Source organism: Apis mellifera, linkage group LG14, assembly GCF_003254395.2.
Source record: "Apis mellifera strain DH4 linkage group LG14, Amel_HAv3.1, whole genome shotgun sequence".
NCBI lineage: Eukaryota > Metazoa > Arthropoda > Insecta > Hymenoptera > Apidae > Apis > Apis mellifera.
The window spans coordinates 8,643,048-8,663,325 of NC_037651.1; the positions used below are offsets into that span (position 1 = coordinate 8,643,048).

Below are 20,278 nucleotides of genomic sequence, written 5' to 3' on the forward strand. Positions count from 1 at the left end.
AAAAAAATATCCAATTTAATTTACCACCTTATCCTAGTGGATGCTTTCCCCGCGCGATAATCTCTTTGGAATTCCTTGATAGGCGGCAATCTACGATTCTCCCTCATCACCTCCTCCTCCTCGGCGACCTGTTGAACCGGATCTTGATACTCCTGATTAGATACAATTAGATACAAGAAAAGGGGATTAACGAATTTCACTTAGAATTGTTAAGACGATGCTGTTATCCAACGGACCTGAATCCTCATTTTCATAGATTGCGTCTGGGAGCGTCTCAAAGTCGCGCCGGAAGGTTGCCTCACCCTCGTCGGTTTCCCAAGATTCGAACTTGCCGTGCTACTCGCGGAGGACGAACTCGAGGAAGAAACGGAAGACACTCCTGCGAATCAAGTAACGTTTATTAAAACGTGGACAAACGAAGAGAGAATTTCATCGACGAGTTTCGACCAACCGGAAATAGAGGACGAACCGCTCGCCATGGAGTAGAGGGAGGCGGATGCTGGGACGCTTCCAGCGACCCATCTTCCACCGGGTCCAGTCACTCCAACGGGCACTCCCGTCCCCATGTTGTACTCCGAGGCGCTTTGCGGCAGAACCCACGACTTCCCTGACATCGAGTACTGTAAAAAGTATCGCCAAGATTTTGTGAAAAGTAAAGAAAAAGGGAAGAGGAGGATATTTTAGGGGCGCGGTTTAATTGAAGCAACGTTCGAGAAATCGTTTCCAAGTTTAATCGAAATAAACCGTGGAATTATTCACGGATCGTGCAGGAAGGAGATTGAAATTTCGCGAGATTAATTGCGGGATTGGCGATATTTATTAAAACCGTTTCGAAAATAATCGTGTCGCGCTATTCGACCTCGCAGCCAAGGCGACGAGTGGTTTCCGAGCTCGCTCCAATTAACCACAATTTTACACTCGTGCGCGATCGTGCATCGACGGGCACGAATACCACGCTTCTTCCGCTCGCGCGCGTTTTCTAATTTTTTTTTTTTTGCATCTGTGGAAAAAAAGGAGGAAGAAAATCGAGAAGCAAATCGCAAGTAAGACGCAACGCGTCGTTCCTCGAGGGGGAGAAAAAGAGGAGAGGTGATTGAAAAAAGCTGTGTTGATTATTTGCACTACTTACGTCCCGTGGGATGAGGGTTTGTTTCAAACGTAGAATCTTTGCCCTGCATATCACGCATCTCAAAGGTAAAAGCCTCTGCGAAACGGCCATTTGTATCGTCTTGACGAAGCAACGCCTGTGATCGAAACGGAAAATGTAATATAATATTGTATATATCGTTGCGAAATTCAGAAAGAAAATCTTTCTTTTACCTGCAAACGACCCGATGACCGCACGGAGCTGTCTGCATCGTGGCTCTGGCATTCACGCAGATCACGCACTATGAAGGAAGAAAGCGAAATTTTTAAATTAACATTTCATTTTAATTAATTTTAATTAATTTCTCGACCTGCACGTTTCAGATCCACGCGACCGATTGGCGCGAGGGGGCGAAAGATAAAATCCGATGAAATCCCCTTCGGGAGTCAGAGGAGGAAATTTTCAACGATTAACAAACAAGTAACAAAAGCAGCAAGGGATCCCTATCTTCCTCGGAATAACAATTCTTCCAAGGAAGAAGGGAGTTTCATAAGGAATGGATGGAATTTACACATGGAAAGACAAAAACAAAACTCGAACAAGAATTGTTTCTTTTCTTTTCCTTTATCAAATCGATTTATTCCAACATTTTAATCTAAACTACAGTACAGTAGTCCCTTGACCATATCTAAAAATTATCCGATCCTACTTGTAACTGTTTCATACTATGATGAACCTTGGCGAATAAGTGTTGTCGTTCTTAGTTTGCTGAAAAAAGAATAAAGAAAGAATACATCGTACCATTTCTTTAACAATAACTTGTTAAATATTCTCATAGATGCATTTATTTTTCTTTTCTTTTCTTTTCTTTTTTCACGTACCCGAACTTCCACCAGCACCAGCTTTCGCGCCAGCTCCAAAGTTAACACCCATGCTAACTCCACCTTCCATACCACCTCCCATCCCTGGTATGGGATTTTCCGCCGCTCTTCTACTTCTCACTTGAGACGGCCTGTTTGGCATATCGTCTCCCATATCGTACATTCTTCCTTCCATAGGACTCTCAGCCGCTCTCTTATTCCTCAACCGAGACCCGCCACCTCCCATACCACCTCCAGCGCCGCCTCCCATACTAGCTCCCATGCTAGCTCCCATACCACCTCCCATGTCGCCCATGCCACCCGGCATAGGCATGTTTTGAGCGGATCTTTTGTTTCTCAAGCGAGACCCGCCACCTCCCATGCCTCCTCCAGCGCCGCCTCCCATGCTGGCTCCCATGCTAGCTCCCATTCCAGCTCCCATGTCGCCCATGCCACCCGGCATAGGCATGTTTTGAGCGGATCTCTTGCTCCTCGATTCCTCCAGGTTCGACGATCCTTCAGCTAACTGATCCATCATGTCTTCCGGAGGAGGTCCTGACGGAGGAGGCCCGGATGGAGGAGGTCCAGGCGGATGTGGGCCGTGAGGAGGTGGGCCGTAAGGAGGGCCGCCATCGTCAGGGCTGCGTTTCTCCCGACTGGTGCTGTCGCTAGAAATGCTCGAGTATTCGGACGACAATGCGCCGACCAACTGGTTTGAAAGTATTATTTTGCAATTATTGATATAATATCGAAAGAAGGATTCGATAAATGAATTGGTGCTGCTTACGGAGAGGCCGAGGAGAGTAACGAAGAGAAGAAGGTGCTTCATGTTCACCGTTCACCGACGTTTTGACACTGGACATTACCTCGCGCGGATATTTAATCCGTGGATAAATAGCATGCGCGCGATGCGCAATTAAGCGAAAACTGGAGGTGGAGAGGATTATATGGATTGGTTAATAAGGGACGTTCTCGTTCTCGCCTTCCATCCTCGTTACGTGTACCGTATTTTTTTCCATTCCATGGTGATGGCAACTTGTATTTTTCCTTTGTTTTTCGCCGGGGGGAATAACAAGCGGAAACAATGGAAGGATTTTTCGCGGCCGTGGCGGTGTTCCTCCTCTTCGAGGGACGAAGATGGACGGATGATAATTGGTGTCGTGTCGTTATCCAGTTATCGCTAAGTCCAATCGTTTGTCTAACGCTCTTTTAACAACAAATCCATCTTCTCCCAGGAAGTCAATTTTGCTGGTAATGACAACAATGCCGAGTGATTTGCCAAGTTGTATAACCATTTATTATTAACTCGAACAGTTTGTTATTCAATATAAGAAATATATCAATCGATCTCTTCCGATGAATCTTTCTTGTTCTTTTCAAATATCTCTTCGAGAATCGAGTTGTGCATTGCCTGAACGTAATATTTGACTCGAACTCTACAAGTTTAAAGCTCCACAAGTAAAAATTCATCCTGTTAATCCTTAGAAGATATTCCAAACGAACGTGGTTGCATCCAAACGCAACATTAAAATAATATAATTAAAAACAGAAGATGTTCCATCGTTCAAGGATTATGTTGGCAACGATTATAATCGACACGAGCGAGGCAGCGTCGATTAAATTGGAATATTAATAGCAGCTCGAGGGTGGATAGACACGTCAGGAGTCGCAGGGTCGTCGTAGACAAACCACTTTGTCAGCTTCGTTAATCGACTTTCGCGACCCATTGAGCAAGCTTATTCGCTCGGAAATTGTAATTTTTCTGGACCAACGAGCGTCTTCGAAAGAAAGGCTTGCCTCTCTTGTGCAGCCTTCAGTCCGTTTGACCGTCGAAAATTGCACCCTCCGTGTGTACGTGTGCGCGTCGTCGGACCCTCGTTCGATGCATTTAATTTCGTTCTGGGTCACTGTACTCCTCCCTGCCTCGTTTTCCCGCGATCGCGAAAACAAGTTTTTAAAATAACTCGGCGAGAATTAATTTTTACCAGATCAAATTCCTCCCGAAAATATGTTCCACGCGAGAAAATGAATCCACCTTAACCAGCACACATTAATCCTTGATGATCTCGATGAATCAAGGAAAGGAAAAGAAGAAAGCAGTACAAAATATCGAAATCTCGATCGTCGAACCGAATTAGTTTCGCGATAATTCGCGACGCCACTTGGAATCATCGAGAGATTCCCTCCCTTTCTTCGTTCCCTTTTCTTCGACAATCTCATTTCCACCCTCGCCAATCATCGCCAATTCTCTCCTCCTTTGGCATTGGAAAATGACGAATTAGGCTTCGGATTGCGCTTTTTGTCCAAGCCGGCGAGGTAACGAGGTTAACCTCGGGCAACCTCGAAGGAAGAAGAAAAAAAAAAAAAAAAGAAAAGAGTCGAAAAATGCGACTGACCTCGCCTGGCCGGGACCCTCAACACCGGGATGATAATTAAATCGAGGGGGGTAACCTCGACTTCCGACCGAGTAAATTTCTTTCGCTCCAAGATTAAGTGGTAATTCCCTTTTCCCCTCCCTCCTGTGATTTTTCATCCAATCGAGATATCCGATTCCACCGAGGCCAATTCAACCGAGAATCCTACCAACCTTCGATCGATCTTTAAAGTAATCGCAAGAAATCGTTTACTCACCTCGTCTTCTTGAGAGGAGGCTAATTCCGGCTCGTTTTTCTCGAGCTTGGTCAACAGCTTGTCCTGAAAACAGAAAATATATATCCGATGATTGAGACTTCGTTGAGAGTAACAGGTTTAATCGATCGATTCCTCTTTTCTTTCTTTTTTTTTTTCTTCCCCTCCTTTTCTTCGTAACCAAGAAAAACAATTGTAACACTTCAAATAATAGTTTCCGATCCTATTCTTACACGTATATATCGATCCACGTGTTACGACTTTGTAGGTTTCTTTATTATTCCCTTTTTTTTTACTATTAAATTCTATCTTTAGAAGATTTTCTTTTTCAATGTTCATCAAGAACATTATACATCCAATATATAATTATTCAATTCTCGATTTTTGCTATAGAAATCGATCGAAAATGAGGAACGATCGAGAAAAGAAGGATTCACACGTCGAAGAGAGTAAAAGCGGGGTATCGACTCGTGATAAACGGATCAGAGTGAAGAGAGATTTGATTCGAGATGGTCGACAACACGGTGCGTCACACAGTGAAAAGTTGCTGTACCAATGTTGCATCGTGGAGGGGATATTTTGCGCATCATCCCCCTAATATCCGGAAAGCACCCTGACCCAGATACACGTACGTGCGGAACGACCGGACGATCCTCGGGACGCAGGATCATCCGGCATCCAGTGAAAACACGCGTTTCACTCCGAGGATCGCGGCAACGAAGATCGAGGGAAATAATATTACGAAAGAAAAAAAAATTCAATTCCGCGCATTTCACGTTTAAGCGCCGTGTTTGTCTTAACGGCGGCAGATTTATCTCTACGATGACTACGATCGATTAAACTCCTCAAAATCTCGGCAGTCATAGGGATAATGGAATTACCACGAGGAAATTGTCCAATCTCTATCCGATACACCGTTCCTGGATTTCCAATCGTAGCGCGGCAAGGTATCCATCAAGCATTCGATTAGTTCCCCAATTTATTGCTTTCAATTTTCTCGGTAATTGTTATAGCACGTATACCAAACTCTATCCAGCGGTGCGAATTTTTATTTTTATCTTTTTTTCCTTCGTGTCCCAGAAATTTTTCGGGGACGGAAAAATCTGAATCTCGAATACAATGCGAGGCTTTCCTTTTTTTCTCGAGTTTAATGATTCGGAACGGGATCGCGTAAAAGTAAATGCCTTCGAGGAAAAAGTGGCTCGAAATCGGCGATCCGAGGCGATGCGAGAGATTCTGACTCTCGATTTCCGTCAGTTTACTCTTGCATCTGGTTCGAATCCGGTTCATTCCGTTCCCAGTTCCGTTGTTTTCGAGTCATTTCGTCCCTCCGATCGGATGACATGATACCATTGTTTCTCGCCTCTGTGCTGTGTCGCGTAATCGTCTTTAAAAGAGGTAATCTTCGATCAAGTTTTATCCTTCTAGCGATTCTTTTTCTTTCTTCCTTTTCCGTATATAATTTCCGAACGAACGAACGATCATTTATCGCTTCCTCGATATTTATTTGACGGATAGTCAATCAAGTTTCTACGGTTGATTGAAAATTAAAAAAAATAGCGGCTGAAAGCGACTGTGAAAGTGCCAGAAATATCTGCACCCTTTGTTCCCGAGAAAGAGTACTTTCGTAATGCGCGCGTATTCGGAACCAAAGAGACGGATAATGGCGCTATTTAAATTTTAGGGGATCGCCTTTGCCGACCTCCTTTCCATTCAAAATCCTGAATGCTTCCATTCACGAATAGGATTTCGAATGTATGTGGAAATTCCACAGCTTTTTTCCTTTCCTTTCCTTTTTTTTTTTTTGTACACGACGGAAAATTCTACCCGCGAATACGAGTTTTCCAGTTTTTAAATATCCAGAATTATTCCCTCCTCCCTCTTGTATTTATATCCGTCATCATATTGTCGTACAATTCTCGATTTAATTGTCGTAAAGAGAAAGTAAGTTCGATTCGAGAATTTATTCGTCGCATAAATTATCCACGCATTGTTCCACTTTCGCTTCTTCAAAGCGCGATACCGAAATCTGAAATCATCGGATTGAACTGGATTCAATCACCGTCGATTCTCTCTCGGATATTACCACCTTTTAAAAACCTAAAACGGAACGAATCGCGGAATAGCAAACGCGCGTGTTATCGGCCACGCGACGACAAACAATACGTTTCATCGAGCAAGATCACGGTTATCGAGCCGCCATTACCGTGTCGCATTAGATTAACAGCGTGTAATCGATACCGCGACAGGCTCGCTTCCCCGAACCTGTTTCGCCTTCGACTTTTACCAACAACTTGACGCTTATAGCCTGCCACTACGATACGCGGCAACAATCAACCTCACGGTTGATCAGTGTCGTGGAACGCTTTCGAACGTTGCTTTCTCCCTTACAAGAAACAAATCGTAACCTTTTCTCAAAGCACGATATCCTTTCATCGAGTCGTCGAGGAAATTCGAATCCATTCCCAACGAAAGAAAGATTCATCGCGTTTCGGTAAGAATCGAATTTTCGTCCATAAGCCATTTCTTCTCCTCGTTTCGATTATTTCTCCTCGTAGGGAATCCGTCCATTAAGTTAGTCAAGTCTGGGTCGATGTTGGACAAACGTTCGTTATTCGAATGAAAAAAATTTAATCGCCGACGGGCACGATACTCGGGGAGAGGGAGGGGGCATCACGTGACAGAGATCGGCGTAACGAGACGCGCGGAAAGAGGGGGGGACCATCGCCAGCACCACCACTACTCACACTGCCATCGCTGCTGTTGTTATTACTGCCTCTTTGTCCTCGGCGGAAATTACGTAGGTCGACCGAGGCGGCGATAAGCGACGCCTGGCAAAATTTACCAGGTCATAAAGCGTACCGCCGTACGTACACGTAACTGATTTACGTTCCGTTCTCGCGTAGAATTCCGTTTCGCGAACCAACTTGCTTATGGTTTCCAGTCCCGGGTATTAAACCGAGCCAAGTGACGCGTGAGTGTGAGTTTCCTTCCTTCTCTCCCTCGAGTGACGAAACGCAACAACAAGAGATCCGACGGTGGATGTATGTAAATCGCTGGGCGATCGTTAATCACGATAATAGTCGCGATATATATCAATCCGGCTTGTTTCCGATAAATTCCTTGTTTTCCATTCCTCGGTGGAAGAAATCCTTCGGAGACGGATCGTCCAAGGGGGGGAGCGGGGGCCAGTGGGAGCAGTAGTCGAATTTTACACGAGCACGCGACATCACGTGCACGTGTTTTTCAGGTTCAACGACGAAGATCCTTGCTCGAGGTCGAGTTTTTTTACGATTCCTTTTTCTCTCTCTCTTTCTTTCCTATTTCAGGCGAGAATGCGCTCCACGCCACGCCGTTCCCATCGGGCGTCTGCTCTTACTGTTGCCCCATCGACGTGAACCGGGACATAGAGTATCTTTTGTACACCAGGTGAGTTCGTAGAAGAATTCGTTCGAGATTAGACTTGACAGGGTGGAAATTTCGCAGGAGGAATCCAAATTGCGGAGCAACGTTGAATATTTCGGACCCGTATTCGTTACGAAGGAGCAATTTCAACGACAGATATCCGACCGTGATTTTCATCCACGGGTACAGCGAGAGCGCGACGGGAAGAAGCGCAGTGGCAATACGTGATGGTACTTTTACGATTATTATTACAATCGTTTAATCAGAATCCAACGAATTTTTAATTATAACTCGTACATTATTATCATCGGTCGATAATTTCATTCGATTAATCCTTAAAGAGAAACGCGAAGAAAGGAACCTCTTCTTTTTGCTCTTCGGTGAAAAGTAATTCTCCCCGATTGAGAAAATTTTAAACCTTCACGAATGGAAAATCGTATAAAATGCCGCTACTGGAATATCCCGGAATGAGAACGTGTCATCAGATTAGTCGAATAGCGAGTGGACAGGGACCGATGGAACTAGGCTGAGGACATGGGTAGGTGCAAGCCTATCGACTGACAAGCCGTTGGCAAGACATTTTGACAGAATGACGAATCGATCTCGAATCGTGGAAACTTTCGCCAGTTCGGAAACTTCAATCATCGGGATCCGTATTTTCCGACCTCGGCCCCTTTCGACGCGGTCGCACACTTCGAGTTCCCGATCAACCAAAACTTTTCCCCCTTCCGAATCACGATCGATTCGACTCGCTTCAACTCCAGATCCGTCCAACTCGAAATAAAAAAAAGAAAAAATTGCCAATTTCCTCCGGAGAAAGGGGAATTTATTCAGAGAATTCGTTTCAGTTTATCTGAGTCGAGGGGAGTACAACGTGATTCTGGTGAACTGGGCCAAGTTGGCCGGCCTGCCATGGTACGTGACAGCGGTTCGAAACACGAGAATAGTCGGGCCTCAGCTCGCCCGCCTCGTCGAATGGCTGGCCGCTCGGGGGGCCGTGTCTCTGCCCGACTTGCACGTAATTGGTTTCAGCCTGGGGGCCGAGATAGCTGGTTTCATGGGGAAAGCTTTGTCCCCGCGGAAGGTGAGAGCCGAGGAAACTCTCCTTTTCCTTTCTCTAATTAAAAATTACCCCTCAAGGTGGGCAGGATCACGGGGCTGGACGCCGCCTACCCTCTCTACATGAACACTGGCAGCGAGAGCCACTTGGCGAGGACGGACGCCACGTTCGTGGACGTGATCCACACGGACGGGGGGATCCTGGGTTTCCCCGACCCTTTGGGCCACGTCGACTTCTACCCAAACGGTGGCAAGCCCGAGCAACCCGGTTGCAACCTGGAGAACGCGTTTCAGAGAAGCTTGTCGAGATTCATCAATCAGTACAGTAAGAAAAGTCCAAAAGAATCCTTTCTTCCTCGCGCAAACGAGCGACGCTTCTGTCTTCTGTTTCTCCTCGCAGTCGCGTGCGGCCATCATCGCGCGTGGATGTTCTACGCCGAGTCGGTGACGAATCCTTTCGGCTTCCCGGCCAGTCGATGCGCGAAATGGCGGCCGGATATCAGACTGGATTGCAAGTGGACGCCCCAAGCGTTGATGGGCTTCGCCGTGGATCCCACAGTGAGAGGGAAATTCTACTTGAGGACCAACGCGCAGCCACCCTTCGCGAGAAACGCGACGGGATACGTATTATGAAGTTTTGGATGAACCAAACTCGTTATACGTGTCTGACAGTATTCCTTCGAAAGAGCTCGCTTTCGAGAGGGATACGAATGAAAAAGAACAGGCTGTGGAAGGATTTTGTAACAAGAAAGCGGAAGAGATGGAAATTGTTCCGTTTTATTAGCTCCGAAGGAAAGGAAAGGAGGGAAAATGCGGCGACGAGGTTAATGTTGTCCGCGGTGAACTCGACTAGTATCGAGTTTCGCTCTCCTCCTTTTCGACGATGTAGTGTACCAGTAACTTTGCCACAATTTATTTATAACCTTATTAACCTTGCCTCGAAATATGGAAATTCCAAGGGCCATTCTCTTTTCAGCAAATAACTTTTCATAAGGATAACTTGTCGGGGATAATTTTGATCAACCTCGTATGAACAAGGGGAAAAAGCGAATCTGGCCGATCTCCAATACTGCCTCGAGCTTATACTTTTTCGATACTGTCGCGATGATCAAAGACTCGAAGATTCCGCATTCGAGAAAAAGAGGCAAGTTTTTGAAGAGAGATGTAGGGGAGAGGAATTTTTGAAAAAAGTTTCGCGCGAAATGTTTACGTCAGAGAGAGAGAGAGAGAGAGAAATATTTCTATGAAACCGTGAGCTACGTTTCTTTCTTTCTTTCTTTCTTTTTTTTCCTTTATCATTACAAGAAGGGCGGTTTACAATGGTGAACGTGCATTTACGCTCGAGACAATATGCTTTCCCCCTTGCTCATCGCCACCTTTCTCCGCCTTCGTTTCCCATCCAAAGTGAATGCAGTCGTCTCGTTTCCAGAATAGGGAACCGTGTCTCGTATTCGTCGCCACGCTTTCTCGATAATGAAACGAACCGAAGAATACTTACGAGAATAATTTTTTCGAAGAATTTATCATTTAAAGCGACGAATGAGGTAAAAAAAAGAAATCTGGAACAAACGCCACTCTAAAATCCAAATGTTTACCCGCAACCGCATCGAATCAGCTGATGTACTGTCTGGTATTTTCGAAACGGATCCAAAGTTCGAGTGGTTGTAGTGCTCTCGAGAAGTCGATAAAAGCGAGGGAGAGAGAGAGAGAGGAAGAGGGTGAGACTTTTGTAAGTTACGTGATCATATTGCGAAATTTGTGTACGAGATCTAGCGTTAAACGCGAATAAAGAAAGAAAGAAAGGGAGCTGGATTGAGTGTATCTCCTCCGAGGTTTATCTCTCGAGGAGATGCACTTTGAATGAATCGTAGAAGACTGGGTGCACGATAGAGACACGATAGAGATGCAATTTCGTGGAATCAAATAATTTATTGTAAAGTGCTCTCCTCGCTCTACTCTCCTTTTCCTTATCTTATCTTCGAATGGCGCGAATTTCTTTCTTCTTTGCCATTGTTAATAATTTCCACTTCGAGGCTCGAAGCTTCTGTTTTTCCTTTTTCTCCCAGAGTGCGCGCGCAAAATCTTTCAATCTTTACCGAGAGACACGGGATTGGCGGTCAATCAACCCGGCAACTACGTTAAAAAATTCACCACCGACAGGTCGATAACGATCGACGACCTATGGCCAGGGTTATAGATGACCCTAGTCTTGAAAGAGCACCGGGTGTAAAGGCTGGACACGAATGCGCCACGTTTCCTCTCGGTATCGTGGAAATCCCACGAGTGTCGTGGCCAGCTGCGTTCCTACCTCGTAGGTATCTGGAAAACCGAGTTTTGCGCAAAAACCGGAATGGGCGGATCTTTGGATTAAACTTTCCTCCAACAGGATCGTTTCTCCATAACGAATATTCCAAACTTAAAACCTCTCGTTAATTATTTTCGAAGCCTTTAGAAAAACTTTTTCTCGCTTGCCAAGACGTAGCGACGCCGTGGAAAAACCAACTTCTATAGTCGATCTCGCGTCGAAAATTCAATTTTCCGAAACGGATTTCGTCGCTTTCGGAACGAAGAGGTTATTTACGGGAGGCGATAAGCGAAAGAGAATATCTACGAGAGGCGAGTGGGCGGGTTTAGTTTTGCAACACGTTCCTCGCGTTCGCGTTTAACGAAACATACCCCCGGAGAGGGTAAATGTCGCGCACGTTGAATCTTGCGCTTTAACCCTCCTCCGCCTTTCCCTAGTAATTTCAAATTTATTTCGAGCCCGCGTAATGGAAGCGAATTTCCAGCGTAATTTCTTACACGGAAATTCCACTCGATCGATAAAGGAGCGAGCCTCTGCATTTTCCTAAATGCGTTCAGTTGTTAAAGCTTTCCCTGTGTATGTATATATATATGTAATGAATGGCGACTCGATCTTGCCGATATATACGATCATTGTACGAGAAAGGGTTATCGCGGCAAAGTATGAATTTCATCGGGAATTTCTCGCCGAATTGACTCCAATGAGACGTAACGTTATCGGCTTCTTTTTTACCAGGTGCTGTTAGTGACAGCGGCGAAATCGATGGGACGAAATAAAGTCTGGTCTCGGGCGCAGTCTCGGCAGCATTGAAACGGGGCTTCCACGTCCCTTTATCATCATCGATAAAGGAGGTGCACCTACGTTCCCCGTAGAAATAGAGAACGAAAACACACGGCTCCACCCCTTTCGTTCCCTTTGTTCTCGAACGATATACCAATCGATGCGTTCCTCCCTTTCTTGTTGCATTTGTCGTTTTCGTTTCGTGCACTTGCACCCGTTGTTATTGGTATTCCTGGAACAACTGTTCCAAGGGGTTGTCCACCACGCTTCCACGCTGAAGGATGATTCGCGTAGACGATTCGTATCGAGGATCGATTTAACGAGGGATGGGAAAAATTAATGAAAACGTGTATACCGGGAATAGGTCGGCCTCCTCCTCTCTGCAAAATTGCAACACGTGCGCGACTACGTGGATGACGTCACGCGATTATTCCCGCCAAGGGGAAACGCTTACGCAGCCGGCAGTGACGCCCGGGGCGGTAACGCCTCATTAACGCCTTCCATAAATGACGCGATCCTTCGTCACGCGCCACCACTCGTTTCATTCTTCCTCCCTCTTTTTTTTCTTTCTTTCTTATAACTCTTCCTCCCTCCGATTTTCTACTTCTCCAACCACTCCAAAACCGCCCACATTCCGACGAGAAGAAACTATTCGAATTATTAAACTTGTTCAATAGTTACCCTCCCCAGTCTTTTGCAGCCAACTACTGCAGACTACTCTACTCTACTTTTACAGTACCAGCATCTCTCGCTCGGAAGATTTATGGAGCTGCAAGCGGCAGCAACTTCCCTCCCCCCAGAGACTTGTTAAGTCCTCGCTAGGCCCCCGTTTAGTTTCCTTTCCGGAGGCTGCTAAATGGAACTTGAGGGAAAAAGAGAGGTTAAGATTTCTTCCCTCTTCGAATTCGATCCGCAAATTTCCTGTTAAATTAAACAAAGGGAAACAAAACTGGAAACCGAGAGGAAGGAAGGGGGAAAACGACGCTTCTTCCCTCCCCCTCCGTGGCGCGAAACCTCATTAAGCCTCGAACACGGCCCAAAAGTATCACGGCCATTCTATTTTTGCGGCTCGTCCAGAAACTATCTCGCCCCGGGGTAATTAAGCTCTTCGTTTCAATTGTTCCGGCTTCCCACCTTCAATCTTTCTTCCACCCCAATTCCGCTCCAACCCCCTTTTCATTATCCGTCGAACTCGCGAGGCGGGATGCGAATCGGGATACAAATTTCCGATTTGAACAAGGATCTCCTCTCCTCTCTTTCTCTGCCCCGCGAAAAAAGCTTTGCATTCCCTTCGAAACCAGATTTCTCGGTTAATTCGAATCGGTTCTCGATATCTTCTATTCAACGGCCTCAGAAAATGCGCTCTCTCTTCGCTTCTTCCCCGTGTTTCAAACTCCAACTTCCATTTTCCTCTCTACTTTCCTTCCATTAGGGGGGAATTATAGGCGCGATACAACAGTCTCATTCATCCTTTGGGGAATACAATAGTGGAGGAGGAGGAGGAGGAGGAGTCCACTCGTACGCTGGTGCACAGGAAGTCCGCTCCGCGGCCATTAATGGCAACGGGGTGTGCATCGTCGAGGAAGCATCGAATTATTCAGCTTCCAGCCTCCATTCACGCGATGCGCAATTTTTTATCCAACATTTTACCCTCCACTTTTCTTCGCTCGCGTCTTGAAAGGAGGGTTTCGAGGATAAAAGTTTGAAAACGTTTTACGATTTTTGGCGAGGCGAGATTTGCTTCGAAAATGGAATAAGGAGGGGAAGGAGAGTTAGTTTAAAGAGTTTAAGTTGAAAGAAAGAATTTCGAGCAGATTACAACCGAGTTTGAACAAGGTTAAGAAGGAGATCAAGTCGTGTCCGGTGAAATTGTACGGTTTCGATTCGATATCCTTCAACGTGGCCATCTTCGCGCGTTTAATATTCTTCGAAATTCATCCTTATTTCGTAATTTCAAAATTCCAAAGGTAATTCAAGTCGATAAGATAACTTTAAAACGAAATAGTTTCTTTTCTTTATTTTTCAAGCAAAATTCGGATTTTCAGAAGGATTTAAATCGCGATTCCGTGATTCAACTTCCATTGAAAGTTAACAAACTCTTCTTCTCTTTCTTCAAAAGCTGAGAAACGAGAGAAAATACGATTGATTTTTTAATATTCTCGATTTTTAAAAAAATATCCGATACACTTAATCCTTAAAAGCTTAAACAAGAGATTTTCGATCTTAATCCTCTCATCGTTAAAATTCAACAGGAGTAAGTAACAGGCATTTTTCTACGGAGTATAAAAAAGGTTGTACCGTTGTAACGACATTCAGACGATCGTAACGAGTTATCATTCTTATGGCAGCGTTATCGCTTTACAACGAGGGAGACAAGCGGACGGAGAGACAAATGGCGAACATTCTTTGCAACAACGTCGTTAATTTTTAAGATTACTTCAACGTCCAAGTGCACGGTTCAACGAGAGGCTCTTCAGAGAAGCTGAAGGGGTAGATCCGCCGGTAATTAGGCTTGTGAAATATCGTACAACCATCGAACCATCGTATCGCGATGGAAACGATAAAAAAAGAAAAGAAAAGTAAATAAATATCGGAATTTTGAGATAATCTGGAAAATTTGGAACATATCTGCAATTTTTTAAAAGAAGAAATGGTAATAGAGGAAGTGTAACAGAGGATTAATCTTGGAAGAGAGTTACGTTCGGTATTGAAGATGCTCGATCGAAGGCGGCGCGCGAAACGCATGCGATATTCAACGAGTATCGGGGAAAATGCAGCCCCGGGACGTCCGAGCAACAGTTTTTCCTCCCAAACAACCTCGAGTGTATTTCGAGTCTGCTTGTATAATACAATAAAAGAGGCAAGATCTTGGTTGGTCATCGCTTTAAAACAATAGCCCAGACGGCAAGCCAAGAAAAATGCAAGAGAGAATTTTTAAGACGCTCTCGAAAGTACGCGACACTTTATGACCGATCGATACCTTCGTCTTTTTTTTATCTTTTCTCGGAAAAAAAAAAAAAGTCGAGGAACAACTCGCTCAACAAAGAAAGAAAAGAAAGAAACGATTACATTTTCGATCATTCTTTCAAAATGAAGTTAAAAAAAAAAAGGAGGGGGGAAAAAATACGTTTACGCCAATCGTCGGTTATGGAGATAATCCTCGAAACTTGTGTCTGGAAAGTGAACAAGCCTCGTGTAATCTAACAGAAGCAGAAAGCTGCATCGATCGGCATTTCTAAGGTCTGCGCATTATGGGGGTTCGTGCGGTCGGTCTAATGGTATTATCAACCCTTAAAGCTGGACTGCTTTCAGGTCATTGGCCACTCGGTCATCGGTATATTCTCCTCTCTCTCTCTCTCTCTCCTTTCCTTCTCCCTCTTTTACTTCTTTTTTTCCCCCTCCTCTCCGTTCGCTTCACTCTTCTTAATTAACTTGGTTTCATTCGTGGAAATGAACACGAAAGCGCTCTAAAAATGGCACAACCCACACGTGCATGATACTATACACCGGTTCATTGTCACAAAGGGAGTTCATTGGCGTCACCCGTGCGTTACGTAGTGGAAGAGATAAGGTGGCAATAGAATCGCTCTTGAAACCAGCTCGCTTCCAATTTTCTTGCAATTCTAAAAATACGAGCTAGAGTGTACGAGCCGTTTTATATATATATATATATACACACACACACACATATACACGACTCGTTTGCCCGAGTGTCGAGTACGTTAATTAAGAAAATTTCTATGCCTATCGTTGTCAAATTACACGAGGGAACGAAGGAAAGAAACGTGGTCACGCGATCGACACGAGGAGAGGGTAAATTTTTCTCGAAAAAAAATGTATCTGTCTTAACGATTTTTGATCACGATTCACAAGAGTAATTCATAAATGCCACTTGTGATTCACGGCAAAGATAATGACGTTGGAAATTTAAAAGTCAAACTTTCTCGTCGGAGAGAAAGAGAGAGAGAGTCGAAACATTTCCCTCGAAACGATTGCCTGAAATTGCGCGACGCGACATCGAGAATTTTGGGGAGGAATGGAAGAAACGAAAAGTACAAGGAATAATTTCCATATGGAAAGCGTTTCCCTTTCTCTCTTTCTTCCTCTCTCTCTCTCTCTCCCCCCACGTGACATAGGCATTCCGTTAAAACGAACGGCGTTTTAAGGTTCACCGAACACGATCCCGATCTTAACGCAAAGTTGGCGTGCATCTTATCTGCCACGACGTCTAAGCCCCCGTTGAATTACGAAGCAAAGCAACAAAGGCTCGAACTTTGTCGCAAGTTTTTTTACTTATCCACTTGTGGCCGCGCGTGTCAAGGTTGAGGTTCTTCTTCCTCTCCGAAACGATGCTCGAGCAACGATCGGATAATATCCGATCTCTCTCTCCTATTCTCTCTATTTCACGCGTACAAGGTCAAGACCCAAAAGCTCGGGGTTCGCACGCGAATTTCAGAATATTTTAAAAACAGTCCCCCTTCGTTATTCCACCGATAACCTACCGATTCGGTGCAGTCATTAATGATACCCGTTATTTAATATCGCGATTGGGGGTTGAAACATTCCAAGGCCTCCCCGATCGTCGTTTACCGGCACGCGAGTTTACGGTTCCGTTTCCCTTTGTTGTTTTTTCCTAACGTTTCGTGACCGAGGTTTTCGGGCGTGGCGCATCCCCCCAACCTCGCCTCTCCTCAACAGAATCCCTTCCTCCTCGGATTTATCGGGTTAAATCGGGCGGATAATATTCCCTGGGATCGAACACCGATTCGACGGGGATATTCCTATCGTATCGTTGCTCTGTTTCTGATAAGGAAGGGATAAATCAGAGCAGTGACGGCGCGCGGTTTTAAACGGATTCGAGGGATTCCGGTTTCGAGGTGGGACCGGAGAAATGTTGGCGGCCATACCGAGTATAACCGAGGCTTGCCGAATCCGCGTGGATCCGCGTGGCGTGAATATCGTCGGTTGGCAGCCATCCTGACAAGGGGGAGGAGGATGGAGATACTTTTTCCATTTTCATTTTTCCCCGACCACTGCCAAATCTGCGACTGACCTACTACCGCTACTCGTTGCCTCGGGTATGGAGGCAATTTTCGAAGGTGACCCCTTCGATAATTGTCCACGGATGTAGAAACTTATTCGGCTATTAAAACACGGGGGGAGAGGGGAATAAATTAGCCTCGTAGAGAGAGGCTATTGGGCGTGGGTTCAAATCCCACCGATTCTTTAAAAAAAGAAAGAAAGAAAAGAGAAGAAAAGAAAGATTGTATCTATTCGAGTCGAAATTAAAAACAACAGCGATATGGAAATCGATACTTGGTCAACTACTATTTCTTTATTTTTCCAGAAGAAAATAAAGGAAGAATCACAATTTTCATTTTCGATTGATCGAACGAGCTCGAATTAACTCGATATACGATTTATTTTCTTCCAGTTTAATACAATCGTTTATTACAGATGCGGTTATCAAAATTATCGCCTCGAAGAATGTATATAGATTGTATAGATGCGTGTAAAAGTGAAGGCAACACTCTATAACTGTGCAGTAATAAATTGTTTTAGCCTTTTCGAGCTGTTACAGAGACTTTCCACCGAGCGATGATCGTATTAACCTCGGGTAATTGAACCCCTCCTTCTCCCAGCCCTATCCTTTCGCGTCTACTTTCTCGGATATCGTGTGTTTAGCTACGCCTCCGTCCCGCCTGTCGTCCCCGGGATAATCATCGTGGGAACGGGCCGCAAACTCGTTAATACGATGGAAGAACACGATTATTACAGTAGACAAAGGGACACGTCCATTGAAAAACGAGAATCGACGGGAACAGAGGCTGTACGAGTATTTAGGGAAGATTGGCCGAGTTCTCGGAAACTCGATGAAAACGTAATAAACGAGAGAGAGAGAGAGAGGGGGGGGGAGTCTGTGCTATTTTAAACGAGAGGAGATCGAGCCACGATTCTTTGTACGGGCAACGGAATCGTGGAAAGGCCACAACAGGTGGAATCGAAAAACTCGTGTAACGTTCTGAACGAAGATCGAACGATCTTTCCCCTAATTTTTAATTGTGTAGCAATTTCATAATTTTCCCAAGTTTCTTTTATATAACTAACAATTATCGAATAATTTTCTTCTCGAAATTTCACGCAATTTCTTTAATCCTTTGACGATCCTTATCTCCTTTGATTACCGTGCGTTTTCAAATCTCTTTCAAGTGGTGGAAAGAATGATCTGATTTCTCGCTTGCCATCTCTGAACAGAGTTCGAATCTTTGATATATAACTGCTCTAATTCCAATGTTGAAAACCGAGTCGTATAACGGACAACAACTCCTCGTCCAAATTGCCCTGACCAACCTCGATATAGAATGCTTTAGTATCGAACCATTTTTGTACTACTTTTCTAATTTCATAATTTTATTACACCCTGTGGAATATCTTTCCACCTACGCCCCGTTGAAAACTTTTACTGTCGCCCTGATACGCGGCAGTCAACACGCCAATACAAATTTCAAAAGAAAGAAAAAAGAAAAATATATGGAAAGAAATACTCACGATCTTGTGATGAAGATGTTGAAGCTCCCTCTCGGTGACCCGCCTCCGTGACAGTTCGCGCTGCTCCCTCCTGTACTGGCTGTACTTGTAGAAAAGATACATGCCAGGAAGGGCGAGGACAACCAGGGGTTTCATAAGGCTGGCCCTTCCGCTCCCACCGCGGACACGAGGCTCTGGAGGCTCGTCAAGGTCCTCCAGTTGGCCGGCACCCTCGGCTGGCACGACCGGCATGATTAATTACCTTCCAACGGAAAATCGATATATTACAACGTGAGAAAATGGATTCGATACATCCCTCTCTCTCTCTCTCTTCCTAATCCGATTAACCGCGTGCGCGTTTTTAATTTTTCCTTTTCTTTTCTCCATCGCGCCAAGACGCGTCGAAGGGGGAAACACGGTTTCCCCTTATTAATTAACGACAACATCGCGATCCAATTATTGGCGAGGCCTGTTAAACAATACCCTGTAACGGCGCATTGTTCCTCGTTCAGGATATTGAAACGACGGTGCGGCTACCGCCGCGCCAATTGGCCGGAATGCACTTTAACGGGGAGACGACGAAACCGTCCCACCTCGCCAATGGATCATTTGTTCGGGGCGGTTAATTAGCCCCTTCCCCCTCTCTAGTTGCGAAACTCTGTGCCTGTATCGGTGGAACGGAGTTAAACTTGGAAGGGAAGTTGAACGAAGTTGGAAGTGAAAGGAAGGAGGAGGAAGAGGAGGTGTTGGAGAAATTGTTCCGCACACGCGGATAGGAATTTTTCTGCTGATATTTTCGTAAACTATTTCAATGCACTGATAAAAGTTGAGCGGACGAGAAGGAGGGAGGGGGAGTTCTAGGTCAGTAGGAGATGACACTATTGGGTATTGGTTTTCCATCAAATCGTTTTTCCTCTTTTTTTTCTACAATCCCTTGTCATCCACGTATTTTCTTTCCACGATATATCCCCGATATTTATAATCCTCGTTAATGTCTCCTTCCTGAAACGAAACGAAACCCTTCCATCTCTGTCGAGGACGATCGAGACGAAGAGGAATCACGTTGAATTTTATCGATCGAAGACTTCAATCTCACCGCATTTCCAATTCAATTTAGATTAGAGACTAGATCGATTTCTGCTCATCGAGCTATTTTCTACTGGGAGGGGGAAAAAAAATTGCGGCAGGACAACGTCCTCACGGATTTCCGTGACTCGGATGAAATTTCGTAATATAACTAGCCGGTCGTTCACCGACTATATTTAATTCAACCGTCTACTCGCCGTGCTATTCTTAACTAGCTGCTCTAGAAATACGCCGAGCTGTTACGCCGCCCGTGGCTGGGTCGCGTACCCTCCAACGTTTCGCTGCAATTTGCTCCGGGGATGCGGCACTGTCTCTCGTGATCCGATTATGACCAGTTTCTATACGGTATCCCCGAGTTAAAGGAAACGACGATTGATTCGGACAACAACTTTCTCTAATTCTTGATAGAATCGATCTTCCGCCACGTACGGGTTCGATTTAAATCTCGATTCGTTGAATTTCTTCTGATAATTTATTCGAACGCTCGGAGAAGAGAATAGTTTCTTGAGTGACGATTTGGTTATAAAAAAGAGAGAATGG

At 45.0% G+C, this 20,278-nt stretch overlaps 2 protein-coding genes across 6 annotated transcripts in view; both read right to left on the minus strand.

Moving 5' to 3' along the window:
* Window positions 1-20,278, minus strand: part of LOC100576805 (chromatin assembly factor 1 subunit A-B) — a 34,706-nt gene that overhangs the window by 5,301 nt on the left and 9,127 nt on the right. For 4 of the 5 annotated variants that reach the window (XM_003250491.4, XM_026445189.1, XM_006564898.3 and 1 more), the window contains 7 exons: window positions 18,674-18,914; window positions 4,579-4,641; window positions 1,321-1,388; window positions 1,130-1,244; window positions 452-620; window positions 237-379; window positions 28-152 (listed from right to left, as the gene is read on the minus strand). In XM_003250491.4, coding sequence (XP_003250539.1) covers window positions 28-152; window positions 237-379; window positions 452-620; window positions 1,130-1,244; window positions 1,321-1,388; window positions 4,579-4,641; window positions 18,674-18,904 — 914 coding nt within the window. In that variant the 5' untranslated portion in view covers window positions 18,905-18,914. The remainder of the gene's footprint in view (window positions 1-27; window positions 153-236; window positions 380-451; window positions 621-1,129; window positions 1,245-1,320; window positions 1,389-4,578; window positions 4,642-18,673; window positions 18,915-20,278) is intronic. The other variant, XM_016916242.2, reaches the window with a different exon arrangement.
* On the minus strand, window positions 1,693-3,170 carry LOC725978 (translation initiation factor IF-2). Its single transcript, XM_006564896.2, has 3 exons — window positions 2,735-3,170; window positions 1,969-2,656; window positions 1,693-1,855 (listed from the first exon to the last, which is right to left on the minus strand). The coding sequence occupies exons 1-3, from the start codon at window positions 2,774-2,776 to the stop codon at window positions 1,848-1,850; spliced, it is 738 nt and encodes a 245-aa protein (XP_006564959.1). The 5' UTR covers window positions 2,777-3,170; the 3' UTR covers window positions 1,693-1,847.